Below are 23,335 nucleotides of genomic sequence, written 5' to 3' on the forward strand. Positions count from 1 at the left end.
TGCCCCGGTCTTGTTTGTTCTTCGCGGGGTCTCTGCACCCCTTGCTCGTAGTGTGAATTTTAATGTTTTCCAGGCACATTTTGTTAGCGCCCAGCCCTCTACGGGGATCACCGTCGAAGGGTGATGAGTTATCTGTGTAGATGGAGACACGGAGGCTCCGGCTTCCTTAACTCAATTTAAGGGCACTGACTTTTGTGTTTCTTTTGTTTTTCATTGTTTGTTTATTGCCATTTTATGTTTGTTTATTTTTGAGAGAGAGAGAAGGAGAGAGAGCGGGCATGAGTGGGGGAGGGAGGGAGAAAGGGAGACAGAGGGTCCAGGCAGGCGGTGCACTGTCAGCACAGAGCCTGGCCTGGGGCTCCAAGTCGAGAACTGTGAGATCCTGACCTGAGGGGTGCCCCTTATTTTTGACTTGTTTCATCCTGATAACACTTTTTTTTTATATGCAAAAGTAACACTTCTGGTGGTGAACTTAGGAAGGAGGAAGGTAGGAAAGGCAGCACGGGGTGGGGGCTGGGTGCCGGAGCCCCAGGCCAGGCTGCCTGGGTGTGCATCTCAGTGCAGCCCCTCAGCGGCTGTGGCCTGAGTTTCCCCACCTGTGGAATGGGGATTATTAGCACTACCTGTCCCTTTAGCACTTATTATTATTAGCACTACCTAGCCCTTTGAAAAAGTGGGCTGGTGGTGTGCGTGCTGCTTTCCTCTTCAGGTAACCTTGAAGGTTTTGTGCAAGGTAAGCTTTCTGAGCGGTCCCCTGTCTCAGGCAGAAGAAATACGTTTCATCCTGGCTCGGTGAAGACAGAAGGCACGGTTCCCTCACCCACTGTTACCAAGTCCAAGTTTCTTTTTCAGGAGTCGTTTTTGCTGCTGAAAGTTTCTAGAACTTGATATTTCAGAGGCGTGTGACGTGCTCTGGGTCTTTTCTCTCATGCTGGTCAGTCTTAGGCTGAAGACTTGCATCCTTTGGCACAGGGGACTTCTGGTGTGGCGCTGGTCATTTGTCTGCTTCCGCTTTCTCTTTCTGGGGAGCCTGTGGACTGCATGTTGAGTTTCCAGGAGTGACCTTCTGGCCCCTTAGCTTTTCCCACATAGTTTTGCTTTTTAATCTTTGTTTTGCACGTGAAGATGTTCTTGAATTTATTTTGTCCACAGTTTTTACCATCTAAGGGCTCTTGTCCTTGGTTTGGTATTTTTGACAGTTGTCTTCTGGGTCGTGTTTTCTCTCTGGGGACTACATGGCTGGCTGCTGGGTGCTGTCGCACTGTGGGGGAGGGTCCCACTGTGGGCCTCCTAGCCCAGAGTGCCAACTCCCGGTTGAGTCAGGCTCTGACTGGCTGTTGTCAGCTGCTTCCTGGCTTCCTCTCAGACCTACTCTCTTCAGAGCATCTCTGTCCAGTAGAGAATTGGGTGATGATGGAATGTTCTAGATCTGTGCTATCTGGTAAAGTCACCAGTAGCCAGATGTGATTGCTGAGCACTTGACTGACATATGACTGAAGAACGTAATTTTATTTTATTTTTTGTTTATTTAAAAAATGTTTGTTTATTTTGAGAGAGAGAGCACGCAAGCTGTGAGGCAGAGGGGCAGAGGAGGGAGGGAGAGAGAATCCCGGGCAGGCTCTGTCCCATCAGCTCAGGGTCTGATGCAGGGCTTGATCTCAGGAACTGAACTGTGAGATCATGACCTGAGCCGAAATCAAGAGTCAGACGCTTAACCAACTGAGCTACCCAAGCACACCCCCTGAAGAACTGAATTTTAAATTTTATTTGACTTAGGGGCGCCTGGGTGGCTCAGTCTGTTAAGCGTCCAACTTCTGCTCAGGTCATGATCTCATGGTTCGTGGGTTCAAGCCCTGTGTCGGGCTCTCTGCTGACAGCTCAGAGCCTGGAGCCTCCTTTGGATTCTGCGTGTCCCTCTCTCTTTGCCCCTCCCCTGCTTGTGCACGCAACGCACGCGCGTTCTCTCTCTCTCTCTCTCTCTCTCTAATGTAAACATTAAGAAAAAGTTTTTAAAAATTTTATTTGACAAAAAAGCAAACCCAAATGTGGCTAAATGGCTGTGGGGCCCAGCACTCTAGGGAGGTAGACCTCTGGTCTTCTGCCCACGAGGGCAAGGGCTGGGGGACCTTAGAGCACTCATCCTCTTTGCGACCCTTCCCGCGTCCTGCGCCGGCCGGTTCCCGGCACCTCGGCTCTGCCTGCCGGGCTGCTTCGGTTACCACAGGTTTCCCTGCCACCGTCCAGTTTCCAAGTCACAGCTGACATCTCTTGGCTGTTGTTTCTTTTTCTTTTTTTCTTTGTGGGTTTGTATCTCTTTATTTCGTTTTCCCGGGACTGTGGGGGTGAGGGTTGCTGAGATAAGCATGTGGAATAATCTGCTTTTCTGGTTTCTGTTCTTGTGGAATGGCTGTGCTGGCTTTCAGAATCTCTGCGAGTCCAGTTCTGACTGTTCTCTGCCATTCTCTCCAGTTCACCTCTTTCCTCAGGCGTCAGCTTTTGTGCGTATTTTGGTCTTTTCATGTTACTATTTCTGTCCGTATTTAAGACCAAACGGATGTAGATGAGGGCTCCTCTGCTTCTTTTTTGTAAGTTGGAGTGTTTCCGGCTACACCCATCCTGAATGAATTCTGTCAGGCAGCCCCATTTGGGGCAGTGTGGTGAGTGAATGAGCAGATTTTTTGTGGGAGCAGGTGAGCTGGTTGAGTTTTCTACTAATTGGGGATGTTCCAGATGCTGGGATGAAGCCTTTCCTTTATCTGGGGTGCTCACGTTTCCTCCGGAGAACGCTTCACTTGCCCTAAGTGGGTTGTTGAGTTTTGCTCTGGGATGAAAGCTGCTTGTGCTCATGAGGTGTAGCTCACACGCCGTCGAGTTCAGCCTCGTGTGCGCATACTTCATTGGTTTTATTTTTTTTATTTTTATTTTTATTAAAAATTTTTTTTTAATGTTTATTTACTTTTGAGAGAGACAGAGACAGAATGCAAGTGGGTTAGGGGCAGAGAGAGAGGGAGACCCAGAATCCAAAGCAGCCTCCAGGCTCCGAGCTGTCAGCACAGAGGCCGACGTGGGGCTCGAACCCACGAACCATGAGATCATGACCTGAGCCGAAGTCAGACGCTCAACGGACTGAGCCACCCAGGCGCCCCTACTTCACTGGTTTTAGTACATCACAGAGTCATGTAGCCATCACTACTAACTCCCTAATGTTTCATCACCCCCAGGAGAAGCCCATATCCATCAACGGTCCCCCCCACCCTCACTCTCCTGCCAGCCCCTGGCAACTGCTAATCTGTTTTCTGTCTGAATTTCTTATAAATGTTCATTGTGAGCATTTCATATAATGGAGTCAGACAATATGTCTTTTGTTGTTTCTTTTTATTTATTTATTTATTTATTTATATTTATTTATTTATTATTATTTTTTTCAATATATGAATTTTGTTTCTTTTTAAAGATTTTATTTTTAATTAAAAATTTTTTAATTTTATTTTTTTAATATTTCTTTTTTTAAATGTATGTTTATTTTTGAGAGAATGAGTGTGTGAGCAGGGGAGGGAGACACAGAATCTGAAGCAGGATCCATGCTCCCAGCTATCAGAGCAGATCCTAAAGTGGGGCTTAAACTCACAAACCATGAGATCATGATCTGAACAGAAGTGGACGCTTGACCAACTGAGCCACCCAAGTGCCCCTGATTTTTTTTTTTTTTGAATGTTTATTTATTCTTGAGAGAGAGAGAAAGACACAGAGTGTGAGTGGGGGAGGGTCAGAGAGAGAGAGAGAGAGAGGGAGACACAATCCGAAGCAGGCTCCAGGCTCTGAGCTGTCAGCACAGAGCCTGATGTGGGGCTCGAACTCACGAACCGTGAGATCATGGCCTGAGCTGAAGTTGGACGCTTACCCAACTGAGCCACCCAGGCGCCCCTGATTTTTTTTTTTTTTTAATGTTTTTATTTTTGAGAGACAGAGGGTGCATAGGTGCGAGAGGAGGTGGGGCAGAGAGAGGGGGACAGACGATCTGAAGCGGGCTCTGTGCTGACAGCAGAGAGCCCCATGTGGGGCTTGAACTCACAAGCCATGAGATCATGACCTGAGCCAAAGTCAGATGCTTAACCTCTTAACCGACTGAGCCACCCAGGCACCCTAGACAATAGGTCTTATGTGACTGGCTTCTTTAACTGGGTGTAATGTTTAAAGTTCGCTGTGCAATGAAATACTTTACTAGTTTTTCAGTTTCTTTGGGTTTTCTAAGCAGGTAAATAATTATATAGTCTGTAAGTAATGCTAGCTTGATCTCTTTATCTGTCGATATACACTTTCATTCTTCCTTTAAAGTGTTCAAAGTTACCTTTGATGAGATATAATTTACATGCAATAAAATGCACCCATCCTAAGTATACAGTTTGAGTTTTGACAAACGTATGTATCTCCACCACCATCAAGGTGTAGAACATTTCTGTCCTCCCATGAGGTTAAGTGAACTGTGTCCCTTTGCAGTTAGTTGCCCTCATCTTGGCCCTGGGCAACCACTGACCTACTTTACTCTCTGGCTTCTTTATGTTAAAATAGTATTCTTAAGGCTTCTCCATATTACATGTTTTAGTACTTTGCTCATTTTCTGTTGAACCACAATTTGTTTATCCTTTCACCCTGTTGATGGACATTTGGGTTGTCTCCAGTTTGGGGCTGTTATTAATGCTACTGTGACATTTGCAGACAGTCCTTTGGGCTGACATGTGTTTCCATTTCTATTGGATAAATCTGTAAGAGTGGAATTGTTGGGTGGTATAGTAAATATGTGTTTTTTATGATAAACTTTTATGATGAATTGCCATGCTGTTTTCATAAAGGTGGTGCCATTTTACATTTCAACCAACAACCTATGAGAATTTCAGTTGCCCTACATCCTCATCATCACTTAGTATTGCCAGTCTTTCTGATTGTAGCCTACGTTTTTGTGGGAATGTGGTGGTATATCACTACAGTTTTACTCTGCAGTCCCTAGATGTGAGTTGCAGTCTTTTATGTTGAGTAAGACTCACAGCCCAGCACAGGGTCTGTTTTGTTGAAAGTTCTATGTGCACTTGAGAGGAATGTCTATTCAGCTGATGTTGGGTAGAGTGCCCTGTAAGTGTCATTTAGGTAGGGTGATTCATACTGTTATATAGGCCTTTTATGTCCATATTGATTTTTTTTCACTTGTTCTGTCAGTTCCTGAGAGTACCGAAATCTCTAACTACGATGATAAATTTGTCTTTTTCCTTTCCGCTCTCTCAATTTGGCTCTGTAATTTGGCGTATGTGGTTATAGGAGTCTTGAGTCTTCATGACTAATTGATCCTTACATCATTATGAAATGTTCTGTTTATCTCTGTAATATTACATGTTTCGAAATATGCTTTGTCTGATACTGATATGGCTGCTCTGGCTTTTTTTTTTTTAAGTTGAAAGAGAGAGCGTGCGCGCACATGCCAGCAGGGGAAGACGCAGAGAGAGAGAGAGGGCAAGAGAGAATCCCAGGCAGGCTCTATGCTGTCAGTGCCGAGCCCGATGTGGGGCTCGAAGTCATGAACTGTGTGATCATGACCTGAGCCAAAATCCCTGAGCCGAAATCAAGAGTCGGATGCTTAACCGACTGAGCCACCCAGCACCCCTGCTCGGGCTTTCTTATAATTTGTGATTGTTTGGTATGGCTTTTCTTCCTATTAACATTAAAAAAAAAAAATTAAAAAAATTTTTTTTAGAGAGAAGTGGGGGAGAGAGGCAAAGGGGCAGGATGGGGGGTGGAGAGAGAAAGAGAATCTTTTTTTTTTTAATGTTTGTTTTTGAGAAAGAGAGAGCGAGTGAGCAGGCACTGGGGAAGGACAGAGAGAGGAGACACAAAATTGGAAGCAGGCTCCAGGCTCTGAGCTGTCAGCACAGAGCTCTATGGGGGGCTCAAACTCACAAGCTGTGAGATCATGACCTGAGCTGAAGTCAGGCACTTAACCCACTGAGCCACCCAGGTGCCCTGGGAGAGAGAATCTTAAGCAGGCTCCATGCTCAGTGCGGAGCCTGACACAGGGCTCAATTCCACAACCCTGGGATCATGACCTGACCCAAAATCAAGAGTTGGACACTTAAACGACTGAGCTACCAGGCACCCCATCCCCCTTTAACTCAGTGCTTCTTGGTAGTTGTTCTTACCTGGCCTTGTGGAAGACTTGAGGGGACCTCTGTAGATGACTGGAGCTCATTCTCTGCATTCCTTTCTCTTCGTTACCCTGTCCTGTGGATGTTAGCGGGCTTAGCCTCCTTGAACCTCTGTCTCTGCTCTGCGTCCCCACTCCCTGTACTGAGTTCTGCATGTCACCTCCTGGCAGACAGCCTGGGCAGCTGTGGATCCCAGTCCGTTTGTTTCCTTGAACTGCCTGTTCCAGTATCGCTGAATGTATATTTGTCATATATTTGTCTAGTTTTCTAATTTTTGGTGGTAGGGCAATTCTGTATGAGTTATTCCTTTATAACTGGAAGCAGAAATCTTTTATTCTGCCTTATTACATTGGCTAGAATGTGATTATCACTAAATCATAGTAGTTGTAGGAGGTATCTTCTATAAAGCACAATAGTAGATATTGGTTTGACATAGAATAATTCTTAAATATAAGAATATTTCTCTTGTATTAAAATTCAGAAATTTTTAAAAATGTTTACTTAATTTACTTTTGAAAGAGAGCTTACGCGCATGCTTATGTGTACTCGTACAAGTTGGGGAGGGGCAGGGAGGGAGACATAGAATCTGAATCAGGCTCCAGGCTCTCAGCTGTCAGCACATGGCCTGACATGGGGCCCAAACCCACTAATCGTGAGATCATGACCTGAGCTGAAGTTGGATGCTTAACCAACTGAACCACCCAGGCACTCCTCTAATCTTATTTTAAGTAGACTTTACATCCAGTGTGGAGCCCTTCTGCATTTTAAAAGCAAGGATGAATGTTGTGAATATTGTATTCATTCTGTGCCCTTTTAGAAACTGTTAAGATAAAAATGTTTTTCAGGGCTCCTGGGTGGCTCAGTTGAGCATCTGACTCTTGATTTTGGCTCAGGTCATGATCCCAGGGTCATGGGATTGAGCCCCACGGCAGGCTCTGTGCTGATCCTGGAGTCTCCTTAAGATTCTCTCTCTTCCTCTCACTCCCTTTCTCCCTCACCGCCACCCATGCTTGCCTGTGTGCTGTCTCTCTAAAAAAAAAATAAAAAATTAAAAAAAAATGTTTTTCTTCTTTTGCTCTATTGATACTCGGATTACACAAGTTTACTAATACTGAACCACTCTTACATTTGTAAATCTGTTTTTTCTTCTGGCATTTTATTTCAATATCATACTAATGTTTAATTTTGTGGTAAATATTTTACGTATATTTTTTTCCTAGAATGGATGATGAACTTGTTGTTGGATATAGTACAAGATAAGACATCTCCAGCTGACCTCATACATCTGGCTTTTAAATTTCTTTACATCATCACCAAGGTAACATTTACGTAGCACTTTATAGCGGACAGAATACTTATGTACTTGGTTCAGAAATTACCTTCCAAATGTTATTTTTCAGGAAAGATGGTTCTCACACATAAATTTTGGGTTTCATTTTTTTTTTTTTTTTTTTTTTTTTACCACATCTGGGGAATCAGATGTTAGTGATAGTGGTTCTGGGGTCCTTTGGCTGAAACCACGTCTGAGATATTTAGCGTCTCGCAGTTGAATAGATCAAGCACTACCTAGGTAGAAAGGACATGGGGGAGGGGCAGAGAGGAGGGGGAAGGGGAGAGAGAGCCAACTAATTCAGAAAGTCTCTTACAAGGAGAAAGCGGACAAGCGTGGTGAAAATGGAAGTGCTTCTCAAACTTTAATGTGCAGATGAATTTCCTGGGCATTTTGTTAAGAATGCAGATTCTGAGTAAGCAGGTCTGAGGTGGGGCCTGATCATCGGTATTCTTGCAGACTCCCAGGTGATGTGTGGGTGCTGGCCTACAGACTTAACCAGTTGTAGTTTTGACCACGGGAGTGACTCAGAGCCATCTGGGGGTGGGTTTTGGGGGGCCACTCGGTGGAGCAGTGCCCGCTGTGTGGTGGAAAGAGGCCCTTGGCCAGTGAGAGAGCTCCATGGGGGGGCTGCCCTGTGCGTACTCGTCTGTGGTCTGCCGGCCCAACGGGTAGAGTGCAGGGTCTCTCCTGAACGCGGAGCACCAGTGCATTTATGGAAGCCATAATGAACTTGGGGACCTTGGAGGTTTTCGAGGACTTATTCCTCATAAGTGTCACAGGGCGATTGTATAAACAATGTAGAGGGAAAACTTTTTAGTTTGTAGCCTATCTGTGTTTCTGGTGAAGCACATTTGATATTTGTTAGTCAAGGGGGGCCAGAACATGTGAATGGATGATGTAAGAAGCAAAGATAGCCGTGTTTACTTACCAAGTTGTATCACTGTGATGTGACACAATTCTCTGATCACTGGGTGGAGTAGGTGGTGATCTTTGATGATAGAAGAAAAAGATAATTTTGTTACTTTCTGTGTTTTCTAATCATGTAGTAATTCAATGTCTTTTTATCTGGTAGGTTCGAGGATATAAAACATTTCTTCGTTTATTTCCTCATGAAGTGGCTGATGTACAACCTGTTTTAGATATGTTTACAAATCAAAATCCTAGAGACCATGAAGTGAGTGTCATTTTCTCCTCCTTTTCATTCCCACCCCTCTCCCTCCTCTCTTCCCTTGTTTGCTCCACTCCTTACGGGCAGCTTTATCCTCCTGTTTCCTTCAGTTTTATGTTATGCTGTTTTGTGTTCCTCTCTCTCTTTTCTTTATTCTTTTGGCTTTCTCTTTTTTTATATGTTACTTTAAATTATTTCCCTAAAAAAAAAAAGTTTATTTTGAGAGAGAGTGAGTAAGGGAGAGGGGAGAGAGAGAGAGGGTGAAAGAATCCAAAGCAGGTTCCACGCTCAGCAGGAAGCCAGACATGGGGCTCAATCCCATGACTGTGCGATCACGACCTGAGCCAGCGTCAAGAGTCAGATGCTTCACTGACTGAGCCACCCAGGTGCCCTCAATTATTTCCTTTTATTTTTTTATTTTACTATTTTATTTATTTATTTATTTTTAAAAAAGTTTTACTTATTTTTGAGAGAGAGGGAAAGAGAGAATCCCAAGTAGGCTCCATGCTCACCATGGAGCCTGATGTGGGGCTCGATCTCACAACTGTGAGATCATGACCTGAGCCGATAGCAAGAATCGGACACTTAACAAACTGAGCCACTCAGGCACCCCAAATTATTTCCTTTTAAAATATGTCTTTATAAAGAAAAAAAAATATGCTTATATTCAGTGTGGTGAAAAGTGTGTCAACCATCTAGATTTTTAAACTTGAAATATAATTATGTTGGGGGTCCCTAGAACAACCCTCAGGTTTGATGATTCCCTAAGACCACTGTAGGACTCCACAGGTAGTTGTTCTTATGGTTGTGACTGGTTCGTAGCAAACCCAGCAAAGGGAAAAGGCATATGGGGTGAAGTCTGGAGGAAACCAGGAGCAAGCTTCTAGAGTCTTCTCTCAGGTCACACAGGGCACTTGTCATTGCCCCAGCACTGAGTTGTGTGTTGCCCATGTGAATGTCATAGAGACCAGTGTGCAGGAATTTTCTTGGGGTTGGTTACGTGGGTACTCTGCCAAACATGGACTGAAATTCCAAACTCCCAAAAGGAAAGCGGGTTTCACCATAAACCACATGGTTTGTACAGATAGTCCAAGCACAGAGAGTCCCCCTTCTCTGGGAATGCTGGGAAGCCTCCTGAAGTTCAGGTTCCTAGCTGCCCAAGGATGGCCAGCCTTGTTCGAAGGTCCCTCCAGGGAATCAGGTTGCTGTGGGAGTGTCCTTACTCACGGAGCACACGTTCACAACTGCATCACCCAGGGAGCTGTTTCTGAACGTGCCCAATCTCAGCTTAGATGTAGGAGAGCATTTCCCCAGCTCCCCGAAGGGATTGTTCCAGGACCAAAGTGGAATCTTGTTTTATTGACTACCGAAAATAAGGGCACTCCTATTTATTTATTTTAATTTAATTTTTTATTTTTTTAAATTTACATCCAAATTAGTTAGCACATAGTGCAACAATGATTTCAGGAGTAGATTCCTTAGTGCCCCTGACCCATTTATCCCATCCCCCCTCCCACAACCCCTCCTGTAACCCTCAGTTTGTTCTCCATATTTATGAGTCTCTTCTGTTTTGTCCCCTTCCCTGTTTTTATATTATTTTTGTTTCCCTTATGTTCGTCTGTTTTGTCTCTTAAAGTCCTCATATGAGTGAAGTCATGTGATTTTTGTCTTTCTCTGACTGACTAATTTCACTTAGCATAATACCCTCCAGTTCCATCCACGTAGTTGCAAATGGCAAGATTTCATTGTTTTTGATTGCTGAGTAATATTCCATTGTATGTATATACCACATCTTCTTTATCCATTCATCCGTGGATGGACATTTGGGCTCTTTCCATACTTTGGCTATTGTCGATAGTGCTGCTATAAACATGGGGGTGCATGTGCCCCTTCGAAACAGCACACCTGTATCCCGTGGATAAATGCCTAGTAGTGCAATTGCTGGGTCGTAGGGTAGTTCTATTTTTAGATTTTTGAGGAACCTCCATACTGTTTTCCAGACTGGCTGCACCAGCTTGCATTTCCACCAACAATGCAAAAGAGATCCTTTTTCTCTGCATCCTCGCCAACGTCTGTTGTTGTCTGAGTTAATGTTAGCCATTCTGACAGGTGTAAGGTGGTATCTCATTGTGGTTTTGATTTGTATTTCCCTGATGATGAGTGATGTTGAGCATTTTTTTCAGGGGCACTCCTCTTTAAACTGGAATTTGAGAATAGTTTTCTTTATTCTTAAGTGTTTTGTTTTTTTATCTGTTTACACTTTCTCAAAAGGCTGAATGTGTGCTGAAGGGTGCCAGTGATGAGAAGCCATCGTACTGATGTATCATGATTTTTCTTTGTTCATTTTGCTATTTCTTTTGTCTGCTGAAGTAGCCAGCTAAGTTTGTATGACAGAGGGTGTGTGTGGTGGGGTGGGGTATGGGAGGGGCTCACGATGGGGTGCGCTCCAGGCTCTGGGGTGACAGCATCTGAAGGGACTGTGGTTGCATTGTGTGGGCAGGGAGGGCAGTAGGACTGTGAGTGGGGCATGCGGGTTACCTCTGTGCTTGAAGCAGGAGTCATTTTACTTTGATTTAACTTCTTAGACTTGGGAGACTCGCTACATGCTTTTACTGTGGCTCTCCGTGACCTGCCTGATCCCTTTTGATTTTTCTCGCCTCGATGGGAACCTCGTCGCTCCACCTGGGCAGATTCGAATGTCCACAATGGACCGTATTCTCGAAGTAGCAGAGGTAAGCGTGATCCTGCAAATAGCTAGCTGCTAATTAGCATTCTTTTCCATTCTCATGCTGTCTTGATATTAGAGTTTAACTAGGTACACTTTTGACATTAATATTTCTTCAAGTGCTGTTACTCTTGCAGTGAGGTAAAATTCCATTTCGTAATTTATTTAGAAAGTATAATTCACATAGGAGTAAGGATGAATTAGAGCGAATTTCATTGTTTTGTAGGTAGTGCAAATACTACTCCGTTAAGCGTAGTAATGACGTACAAGAGATTTCAGAGGGCAGTTGTAAGAAAATGAAGGTCAATTTTAGATATAATTTTTAATTTTTAACATTATATAAATAATACATGATCAATCTAGAAAAACTAGAAAATAAAGCAAAGCAAGAAAGGTGTTAAAGCAGAATCCCTCAAATTCTGGTACCAACAGATAATGACACTTGTATATGTTTTCAGACTTTTTCTGAAACAAATGTTATGCGTATAGATAAATTATCGCATTACCCTGAATTTGAGTGGTTATAGACAAATTATTGCATTACCCTGAATTTGAGTGGTTTAGCACAACACACATTTATCATCTCACAGTTTGTGTGGGTCAGGAATATGGACGTGACTATGCAGGGCAATCTGCGTCAGGGTTCAGCAAGGCTCACCTGAGCAGGGTCTGCGTCCGTGCTCTCGGGACTGTTGGCAGAAGCCAGACCATCGAGGGTGTTGGACCAAGGGCTTTAGTGCTTTGTTGGCTGTTTCTTGCCATGTGACATCACCCCCCCCCCCCCGCCCCCCAAAATGGCAAAAATGGCAGCATGTTCTCCAAGCTGGCAAGGGGCAGGGTCTGCTAGCGAGACGGAAGTCACAATAACGTGTCACCAAGTCACAAAAGTGACGTCCCACCCCTTTCCAACTTCTCTTGTTGGAGACATGTCAGTGTGTTACAGTTCACACAGGAAGGATTATACTGGGTGTGAGCACCAGCGGGCGAGCTTGTTGAGCACCTGCTGTGTGCCAGACACTGTTCTAATCATCTTTAGTATACTGATCCATGTAATCCTAGTTGATGAGGTAGTTGACTCTTTTTTTTTAATTCTATTTTAAAGATTTAAAGATTTTTTTTTTTTATTTTTAAGTAATCTTTACACCCAGCGTGGGCTTGAACCCACAACCTTGAGATCCAGAGTCACACGCTACACTGACTGAGCCAGCCAGGCGCCCCAGCAGTTAACTCGTTTTATCCTCGTTTTACCCTCGTTTTACTGAGTGGGCATCAGTCGAGAAAAATAAGTAACTTAGCTGGTTCAATTTCTCATAAACGGTGGGTCCAAATGGGAAGTCAGGCAGTTTGGCTCCTCCCCGTGCTCCACGCCCCCACTCTGCAGAGTGCCCTCGCTGTCTGTGCTTAGCGAGCCGCTGCTTCCCTGGGAGCGTGTGCTAAGTGTCCCATCAGTGAGCAGACGTTTTCTCGTAACCTCTAAGGGGAAATGTGCTCTGCCATGCCCTGGCTTTTAGCCTGTTCTCGTACAGACGGACATTTAGATGGTCTCCAGCTGTGTTCTGTGAGAGGTGGGGTGATGAGGAGCCACTTCACACACCTCCGTGTACCCGTCTCGTATGTGGCGCTGCCGGGTGAGCAGCAGTCCACTTCTAGAGGTTTGGCCCTGGGTATGCGATTGTCCCCCAGAAAAAAGGTCTTTTGTGTATCATTTGGGACAAAGTTAGTTGAGATGAGAACTGGAAACTTTTTAAGGCAGGCCTCCAAAGAACAGGTCGTCGCTTGTTTTAACCCTGGGTGCTCTTCTGTCTGAGCGGGGCCTCCTGGTTCTGCATGTAACACACCTGCAGGTCCCGAGTGTGCTTCCTGGACTCTGTGATTCTTTGTTACAGTCGGGTGACACGTATGGGTTTCATTTTTGTGCTGTTTTTGCACGTGTGTGTTTGAAGGAGCGTGGCCACACGCCGTGTGCGTTTGAAGGAGCGTGGCCACACGCCGTGTGCAGTGGGGTGCCTGCCTGTTGGGCTCCTGGCAGCTGCTGGCAACTGTGGTTTGAGTTTAGGGGGGGCTTGTGCGGCTTCGGAATTTGGCCTCTGCCTAGAAGCTTCGCCAGCCTGGGTTCTCTGGAGGCTGCTGCGTGTGGGACTGGCTGGTGAGCGGGTCCCGGAGATTTGTATTTTGTGTGTAACGGTGCCCGTCCTTGATCCTTTCTTTAGACCTACTTGGTTGTCAGCGACAAGGCCCGAGATGCGGCTGCTGTCCTCGTGTCCAAGTAAGTACCTGTTGGCCCCTCCCAGCTGTGTTGTTGATGTGTGGCTGGTGTGTTCAGAGAGGTTTTGTCTTACATACTCTTCTGTGTTCCCTGTGTGTCTGTGTTACCTGGGAGGAGGTCACTGGGCTGATGGGCCTGGGGAAGTCTTTCCTACTGCCCAATACTTGTCTCTTTCTTTGAGGGAGCATTGACACTGTTTGGGCGGAGGAGACCTCTGAACCTGATGGTGCTGGCTAGGGGCTCACGGAGGTCAGCTGATGGGCCCGTCCACAGAGCGCAGATTCACAACAGGTGGGGCAGGGCTCACCTTTGGGGTGGTGGCCGTTAGGTGAGTCTTTAAAGGTCACCCGGCAGTTAACAACGCTGTGGTTTATGGAGATCGTGATATTGATTGGATCATTGTGTCTTAGGGTAAAAATCCCCAAATGTTCTCTGTTGACTAAAAATCAGGCTGTGCCTGAGGCAGGTAAAGATGAGTTGTGATGAGCTGGGTGAGATGACCCTAACAACAGGCCTGGCTGCTCTGAAGATCCCCAGCGATGTGCATGAGGGCTGTGTAAACTTGTGTCACGAGATGTGAGAACCGAAGGAAGCAGTTTTTCTAAATTAATCTTTTGTGGCCTAAAATAAGTGCATGGAGTAAATAAATTAGAAAATTTGGCTTTCCCCTTTCTACATTTGTGAAAGTTGAAAATGGGTCTAAAACCTTCTGGCTGTTTTGATTGGGAAAACGGGCAACACCTCACTTAGGGTCCCCTTACGCTTAGGTGTATGCCATGACCTTCTTCCCCAAAGTGGGAGGAGAAACCCTTAGTCTGTAGGGCAGTGGGATGTGGGATGAGGGATTTGTGCAGGTGCCTGGCGCACTGTAGGGCAGGGCTTGAAGAGAACAGCTGACTGCAGGAGTGAGGGGCAAACATGTGAGCCCCCGGTGTCGCTTCACCTGGGGGAGGGTGATACTCACTGGACAGCGGTTTCTCGTTAAAAAACAGTTTCTTTTTAATTGTAAGAATAATCCTGTGTCTTGGAAAATAAAAGTATAAGGCATAAAATCCACATGTACCTTCATCTCCCAGAGATGTGACTGCTTTTGCCTGTTGTCCTGTTGTCTGTCTGTGTGTCCTGTCCAGGGGCATGTGGGCGCCCACGCTTGTTGTACCGGGTGCCAGCAGCTGGGCCTGGAGCTTCATCCCGTCTTCTTCCAAAACGCAATTATGATGTGAACACATTGCTGTTTCTGCAGTCCCCGGTTGGACACGTAGACTTACTATTTTTTATTACCAGCAATACTGAGGGTTTGGTAGAGATTTTTTTTAAAGTTTATTTATTTTGAGAGAGAGAGAGAGAGAGCGCACAGGAGCATCAGTGTGAGGGAGGTGGGGAGAGCAGAGAGAGAGGATCCCACGCAGGCTCTGCACTGTCCGCACAGAGCCCGACGCGGGGCCCGAACCCACGAACCATGAGATTATAACTCCAGCCAAAATCAAAAGTCAGGTGCTCAACCAGCTGAGCTGCCCAGGTGCCCTGAGGGTCTGGTAGAGTTATGTTGCCCTTGACTCTGTGGAGCATTGTGTTTGTAGGGGCTGGGGAGGTGAAACCCTCAACCTTTGTTCCCTCCCTGATGTCCTCCAGAAAAGGTGACCTGGGGACAGATCCAACCACTTGGTGGGACTCTGCTGCACCATCTAGTGGTTAGGATGAGTACATGTTTCACCTAGTGGAGGCTGGTTTTCAGCACATTAAAAATGCTCTGGCCATTTTGCCAGGTGGTGGCTACATCCTGGTGCTGTGTAGCCAGCTTCTCAAGAGTGTTCTAGAATGGGCGGTGCTGTAACTGCATGGCTGAGCATCTTCTCATACACCCGGCAGTGGCTCTTCTGAGGGAAGAGAGGGCTCTGAGGCGGGAGGGCTTCTAGTTGGGACAGGAGCTTCCTGCAGGGATGCTGAGGTAGGTGCCGGGACCACACTGAGCGCTGCTCTGAGGTGAGCCGTGACCCGGTGTGACATGAGGAAGAAATGGGCCAGAACGTCGCAAAGCAGGTTTGCACAGCATAAGTGCAGAGCCCCCCAAGTGTGTTCTGCGGGGGGCATCTGGAGGGACTGTGAAGTCCTACCTCCTGATGCTTTCTGGTCCCTTGTCTCCTTGAGAGGCTGCTCATCTCCAGCTGTCTCTTCATGTTTTCTGCTTGTTTCCTGTGTTCTGCCCCCAGAGTGGAAGCTGCCCTCGCAGAGTGTGGGCTCAGCCTGAGCCCCTTTTCAGATAGCTGAGGGCCTGGCATGTGGACTGGCTAGAGAGGAGTAAAGGGGGCCCAGGCTTTGGTGTGGGGCTTGGGGCTGGCTGCCAGCTCAGACCAGGTGTGTTAGCGGCAGGTCTAGTATGTGCTGTCTGAGCAGATGTGGGCTCTGCATGGGGCTGTGCGGTATTGGGTGGAGGGGTGGGGAAGGAAGACCCAGGGCAGATGCAGGGAGAGAGGGCCTTGGGCCTGCTGCTGGGCCAGACCTCGCCGTATGGGGGTACTGTGTCCCGAGGTGAAGGGATGGAGTTGGGCCAAGGAAAGGGAAGGGCTGAGTAGTAGGTGTTGGGGGGGTTCCTGGGCAGTGATGGTGACAGGTCAAGGTGGTCCTGTAGTGTATGGGGCCTCAGGATGAGTGGGGACCCAGGAGGGACGAGATGGGGGTGGTAGGGCCTGTGTCTGACCTCAGAGAGGTCATGTTGGGGAATGACGTCCTAAGGGCCATGGTCTGGGAGGTGTCTTGGTGTTTTAGATTCGAGAGTGTCCTAGAGTGTGTGTCTTGAAAGGAGGACATAATGCACATTACGGATGACACATGTCCTGGCTTGGAGGGCCATCTCAGTGAGAGGATGTGGTGGGCCAGAAAGAGGTGAGCTCTCTTCAGTTGGGGCCTTGGTTGAACTGTCTGTTTCCTTCTGGCAGGTTCGTTACACGGCCTGATGTCAAGCAGAAGAAGATGGCAGGTTTCCTGGACTGGAGCCTGCACACTTTGACTCGCTCCTCCTTCCAGACCATCGAGGGGGTCATTGCCATGGATGGCACGCTGCAGGCCCTGGTAAACATTGCCCCAGGGGAGGGGACAAGTTCTCTTCACTTTTGATTCTGTTCTGAAGTAGCTTGAACATAGTAAGAGATAGTGAACCCCCATGGACAGTACTGCCCTTTATAACCTGGGGTTGTCCTTGCATTGTCAGCAAAGGGCTTTCTGTTCCAGTGAAGGAGATGGCCTGAGCCAGCCTGCTGCATCACCACCAGGGGGCAGCAGTGTCCACAGAGCTGGGGCAGGGAGGTGGGCAGGGAGGTGGGCAGGGCGTGCCCTCCTTGGGTTTCCTGCTGTGTAATTGTGTTGTGGAGTATAATTATCGAATCAGCTCTGATGAAATAAGGCAGGTGATTTCACGTTTGGTTTTGTTCAGATACTCAGGGTGTTTGTGACAAGCGTGTTATATACAAAACCTGGCCCCCACCCCCAGTGCCCTGGTTGGTGCCCTCCCTGCCACCCTTCTCCACTTCCTGCTTCACCTGTCTATAACGTTGCCTTTTCTAGTGCTAGTGAGGAGGACAGTCCCCAGAAAAGGGGAGGCCGCCCAGGCCCTGGAGCTATCCTCCTGTCCTCATGGTCCTTGGGCGTTGCTGGGCCTGTGCCCGCTCTCTGCTCTTTACCCGCCGCGGGTGAGACTTGGTTCTTGGCCTCGTTTCTGAAGCTGTAGAATCCTGTGGCCCACTTTCCCGAGAGCAGGGCATTTTGGATTGTGTTTAAATGGAGGTGTTTGGACCCATGACTCAGTGTGATGTCATTTTCTTGGGTGTTGTCCTGTGTGCTTTCCTTGGCTGTCTCAGGTTGGGACAAGGTGTAGGGAGCCATGAGGGCCGGTGGAAAGTGGGGCTGATGGTGTTATCACCCAAGGGCGTGGGCACAGGATGTGGGAGGAGAGGAGATAACAGTGGGGTCTGCCTCGGGGGCCCAGGGAAAGCCCTTTTCTCACTGCACACCCTGCCCTGGGCACACAGGGCATGGACTGCCTGGCCTCTCTCAGGAATTTCGTTGGCATCTGTTTCTGTCCACATTGCTGTTGTCTTCACGAAGGACAGCCTTTCAAATGATGAGACTATTTCAAGACATTTTATAAAGAAACCTGGAAAAAGAAAACATTTTCCAAATTCCTGTAGTCTGTTGAGGTGCTTTTTTTTTTTTTTTTTTTTTTTTTTTTTAAATGTTTATTGGGACCCCTGGGTGAGTCAGTTAAGTGTCCCACTTTGGCTCAGGTCATGATCTCACAGTTTGTGAGTTTGAGCTCTACATTGGACACGCCCACATCTGGTCCCCCTTCCCTCCCCCCCCACTCGTTTTTTCTCTCTCTCTCTCTCAAAAATAAACATTAAAAGTTTATTTATTTTGAGAGAGAGAGAGAAATGTGAGAAGGGCAGAGAGAGAGAGGGAGAGAGAGAATCCCAAGCAGGTTCCATGCTGTCAGCGCAGAGCAGGATGTGAGGCTCGAACCCACGAACTGTGAGATCATGACCTGAGCTGAAACCAAGAGTTGGACGCTCAATCAAGTGAGCCTCCCAAGCGCCCCTATGTTTTTTTTTTTTTTTTGAGTGACGTGTTGTTTTTTAAGTTTTCTTTCAGTCTATAAATGAATGTGATATGTTGTATGATACTTTTTAAAAAAAATATTGAGATATAAAGCACATAAGTACTTTGCTTTTTTAAAGTGTATATTCAGTGATTATTTTGTGTATGCACAAGGTCGGACACCCATCACAACTACCCAATTCCAGAATATTCTCATCACCCTTAAAGGAAAACTCACACCCATTAGCAGTCACTCCCCATTCATCTCTGCAACCATTAATCTAGTTTCTATTCCTGGATTTGCTCATTCTGGATATTTTATATAAGTGGAGTTGTACATGTGACCTTCTGTCACTGGCTTCTTTGATTTAGCATCATGTTTTCAAGGTTTACCCACGTTGTACCTGGTGTCACTAATTCATTCTCTTTATGGCCAGATAATACTCCATCGTATGGGTGTTCTTAGTTATTATGGATAACGCTAACCTGAACTTTTGTAAAAGTTTTTGTTTAAGCATGTGTTTTCAGTTCCCTTGGGTACATAACTAGTTTTTTTTTTTTTTTTCTAGTTTAACAATTTCAGTATTTTTCTGTGTTTTTGAAGTCTTACTTTTTCTCATGGCCGTATACTTATCATGTTGCTGAGACATGGGGTATCAGCCTGTGCCCTCAGGTGGCACTCACTCCAGCTGTGTGTGGAGGTGGTACTTAAAAAGGGTTTTATTGGGATTTTCGGTGTAATTGCTATGAAGGGAGTCTGTGCAGGGAGAAGCTGGCCTGCAGGGTCCCGGGCGGGGAAGGGGATCGGAGGGGGAGGTGCAGGGCTCACTTGTGTGTCTGTGAGGCTTTTGTTGCCTGAATCCTGGGGTGGGGGGCAGTGTGCATTTATGTTTTAGGTAATTTTGGTGGAGGAGGAGTGATGGGGCAGAGATGGTTTATTTGAAGGTTTAGGTGTAAGTGGGTTCCTTAATTTTTTGCCGTGAGTCATGTTGAGAAGTCTTAGGCCACGAGAAACAATTGGAAGGTCTGACAGAATGTAGCTGGAACCTGTCAGTCCACTGTGGCCTGCAGGGCAAAATGCTAGACCCGCCTGCGTGTGGGCGCTGGAGGGGCAGGCACATTCGACTTAGCTTGCTTTTGTGGTTACCGTCCTCTGTTAGATCTTCTTAGCCCAGAAAGGAATTTGCATTTGGGCTGGGCTCCCAGGGTCTCCTGTAGCCCTTGCCCAGCAGCTGCCCACCCCCTCCCCCCCCCCCCCCCCCCCCAGGAGCCACAGCTATGTTCACATGCATGGGGGCAGCTGGACCATCAGGATACCTAGGCTGTGGGCTGGAGCCTGCTGTGACCTCCCTAGGGACCTGCAGGCAGGTGAGGCCCAAGTGGCCCCTGTCTGGGCTGGCAGCCGGGAGGCAGGTCCCCCTTATGAGACCACGGTGGGTCTGTGCTTTCATGCCACCCTCGAGAGTTCCTGCTGGCTCCCTTGTCCCCAGACTAAAGTTCTTGGGGCTCTGTTGCTCTTCCTGGAGGCTTGAGAAGGGCATGGGGACCCCTTTACGTCCAGTTCTGCAGCTGCTTTGCCCATAAGACCTTTTATTTATTTTTTAAAATGTTTTTGATCATTTTGTTGCTTGTCTCTAGGCTGTCCCCAGGTTTTCTGTTTCTTCTTCCTAAGTGGGACTCATACGCCTTTAACAGCAAAACCTGGTGCTGGGTGGGAGAGGCTGTTGGTGTGTCCTCGCTGTGGGTCAGCGTCCCTCTCAGTGGAGAGGGCCAGCCAGGAGAAGGGTGGTGCTGTGGATTCTCTAGGCCACACTGGAAGTTCTCTTTCTCTCTTCTTCCTGAGGAACGAGGAGATTTTCTCAAAGGCTTTTCCTGCCCCGTCTCCTAGCTGGGCTCTGTGGCAGTGGCACGTCTGCTGTCTGGAGAGGCGCCCTCGGCGAGGTGGGCAGCTGCCTGATGGGGCAGCCCAAGTCCCTGGCAAGTGAGTAAATGGAGCTGCTGGGAAACAATGGCCTGCAGGGCCCAGCACACCCTTTTAGGAGCCTTCTGAAGCCCCTGTGTTTCTTCTGGAAAACCTAGGGTCTTTTTGGAATCTCATGTCTCGTTTCCTTTCTCTTTTTCCTTTTCAAAGCAGTGATTAGGTCTAATTGCTGCTGCTGCCTCCTGGGCAGGAGGAAGTGGTGTGGGGTGCTGGGCTCTCCCAAGCGGGGAGCGGGTTTCGCCATGAGCTCGTCAGACCTGAACAGCAGAGGCCGGGCGTCCGCGGTGCATGATGAAACTTGCAGGTGTATTGTGCTTTCGGATTTCGTCTGTCTCCTTTGATGCACTTGGCTTCATTTCTATCCACCTGTTCATTAGGGCGAGTTAGGCAAGACAGGTGAACTTGTAACGAGCACCATCGAAACTAGGGTTTGATTTTATTTTCCTGGAAGCATGTTCCTCTTGCAGTGACGAATTCTAACTCTTCTGTGGTGGGGAGTGGGAGGCTGGCAGCTTCTTCACATCACTGGAAGGCCCCTCTTGTTTAGTCCTGCTTTATAAATTTTTTTTTAATGTTTATTTTTGAGAGAGAGCGAGCGAGAAAGAGGCAGAGTGCTAGCTGAGGAGGGGCAGAGAGAGTGGGAGACACAGTCTGAAGCAGGCTCCAGGCTCTGAGCTGTCCGCGCAGAGCCCGATACGGGGCTCGAACTCACAAACTGTGAGATCATGCCCTGAGCCGAAGTCAGACGCTTAACCAGCTGCGCCATCCAGGTGCCCCGAGTCCAGCTTTAATAAGCATTAGGATTATTGCAAATTGAGGAAATTCAGAGAAGGAAAACGCAGTGTTAACAATTGAAAATGGTCATCATTTGTATATGCTGTACCTCTGCTTCCTTATTGGTGGTTGTGCCCTCCTGGCTTTCACTGCTCAGACTGAAGAGTGTAAGGACTGACTCATGATGTGGGGTTTCTCTTCATGCAGTCCCTGTGATGGCTGGGACGTGGGTGTGGACTTTTAGCGCTGAAGACAGAGTTCTTACATAAAAATATGGCTGGTGTGATGAGTCGTAACAAAACACTCTCCTCTGCCATTTGTTACGATTGCATCCTTCCTTCACAATGAGGGTTGTTTTACTTAGTTTATCATTGATGAAAGCATACCTCTCCTTAAAGGATAAAAGGTTTCATTGCTAACAGCCTTACAAACCAGGTAATCCCATCTGCAGCACCAGAGTGTGTGAGGAGAGATACTGAAGCCGCTCTGGTTTTGCATATAGTTTGAGTAAACAAGAGGCGTGTCTAGCCCAGAGTAGAGTGACTGTCGATCCAGCCAGGGCAGGATGTACCAGAAATGTACGTCCCGGGCTCCAGGGTGTGTTGGCTCTGCCCTTGGGTGCTTTTCTGCCCCGAGGGAGGCTGATCTGCTGTGGGCTGGTCCTGAGCCTCGGGACTCCCTGCAGCAACAGCCCTGACCCGCGGCAGAGGCAAAGTGCCTTGCTCCTTGCTCCCCACCTGCAGAAGGGAAATAACAACCCTCTACCTCAGAGGGTGGCGTGGAGGCTAATTAGTGCGTGTCACGCTCTTTGAAGAGGAAGAGAAGCCACTTGATTATCCAAGACACTTCTCACGTAGGCTTTGATTTCTCGTAGGCTTCTTTGGAGAGTAGTGCCCCGTGGTTTCATTTAGGGTTTAGTTTGGCCGGAGGACAAATGATCCAGATTGGGCTTTTTAGTCCTGGCCCTTGCTGGGGCAGGGCTTTGGGTGGAGGAAGATATGGGAAGAACCATCTGACTGTATGTTTTCCTGTGTTGTGTGTGTGCGTGCGCGCGCATTTATGTCCTGTTCACGTGCCCCTGTGAATCTGAGTGAAACGGGTACCTGCACTTTCCTTGTGGGTTTAAATCCATGGAGCAGCCAACTCTGATACTGTTTTAATTTCACATAACTCAGCATTTCACGTGGGGCAGCCAGTATGGTGGCATGAGTCTTGTTGCAACATGCATGGTGTGTGGCGGGCCTGGTTTGTACACCTGTTGTGTGAGGAGGCGACGTGTCCTGCTGGACAGGTGCACGCTCGGAGGCAGCCCAGCAGAGCCCACGCTTGGAGGGGAGGGGCCTTGTCTGTCATAGGGTCTCCCTGCCTCTTAGGTGTGGAGCTGGCCGAGAGCTGCAGGTCTCCTGGCCAGTGCCCTCTGTCCAGCCTGGCCTGTGGCCTCCAGTGCAGGCTGTCCGAGGGCCTCACAGCTACCACTGCTGTGGTGGTTGGGTTCTCAGGTGAATGGGACTTGGCCACCCTCACCCTTCCTTCTAAGCAGGTGTTCCTCATTCTGTGTCCTTGCTGTCTGTGGATGGCTGGTGTTGCTCCCTGATTTACCCTTGACCTTCCTTTCCATGGTCCCAGAGCCCTAGTTCTGTGCACCTGCTGTGCTTCAGAAGCCATGAGTCCGAGATCGTGCCTGTTATTCTGTCTCTTTTCCTTCTTCCTGCCAGCCTGTGTCATGAGGCCCAGCAGTGAACAAGAATTCGAGGGCAGGCCTGGGTCTAGTCTCATCTGGCCATGTGGCTGAGGCGCTTAGAAGTGTCCCTGACCTGGCCCTGCCTTCCTGGCACAGTGCTTGCCAGGTGTACTGGCTGCCCCTTCCGTGGCCCATCCTCCGTCCTGTGCCAACGGTCCGTCCTTGGCCTAGCGCGCGGCTCTCTGCTCCTGTGCGCTCTCTAGACGGGAGCTGGCCCGGTCTGTGGAGGCACCGGTTCCTGGGTCCTTGGCCATAGCTGTGCTTTGTCTCCACAACCTTCAGTGGTGCCATTCGGGAGAACCAGTGGCGAAAGGGCCCAGGTATGCGGTGGGGGAGCCAAAGTCAGAGAGTAGACAGCCTGTGGAGGTCTGTCCTCCAGGTCTCTCCAGTCAGAGGGCCGGGCACTGGGTAGAGTCAGGAGGAGGAGGCTGGTTGTGTGGGTTCCCCCAGGGTTTTGGGCTCTGGGCTGGCGCCTCCTCAGGGGTACCCTGGGTCAGGAGAGGGGCGGAGCATGGAGGTGCGGGCCAGAAACGCAGAGGCTCTTCTTAGTAGTTTCTGCCAGGGGC

General features: G+C 47.9%; 1 protein-coding gene across 1 annotated transcript in view; it reads left to right on the forward strand.

Annotated features, from left to right (window-relative positions):
• The window catches only part of TBCD (tubulin folding cofactor D), a 158,686-nt gene that overhangs the window by 1,606 nt on the left and 133,745 nt on the right, over positions 1-23,335 (forward strand). The window contains exons 3-7 of the mRNA XM_042967304.1: positions 7,412-7,509; positions 8,597-8,698; positions 11,278-11,424; positions 13,628-13,683; positions 16,620-16,752. Of these exons, the coding sequence (XP_042823238.1) occupies positions 7,412-7,509; positions 8,597-8,698; positions 11,278-11,424; positions 13,628-13,683; positions 16,620-16,752 (536 nt within the window). The remainder of the gene's footprint in view (positions 1-7,411; positions 7,510-8,596; positions 8,699-11,277; positions 11,425-13,627; positions 13,684-16,619; positions 16,753-23,335) is intronic.

Source organism: Panthera tigris, chromosome E1 (genome assembly GCF_018350195.1).
Source record: "Panthera tigris isolate Pti1 chromosome E1, P.tigris_Pti1_mat1.1, whole genome shotgun sequence".
Lineage (NCBI taxonomy): Eukaryota > Metazoa > Chordata > Mammalia > Carnivora > Felidae > Panthera > Panthera tigris.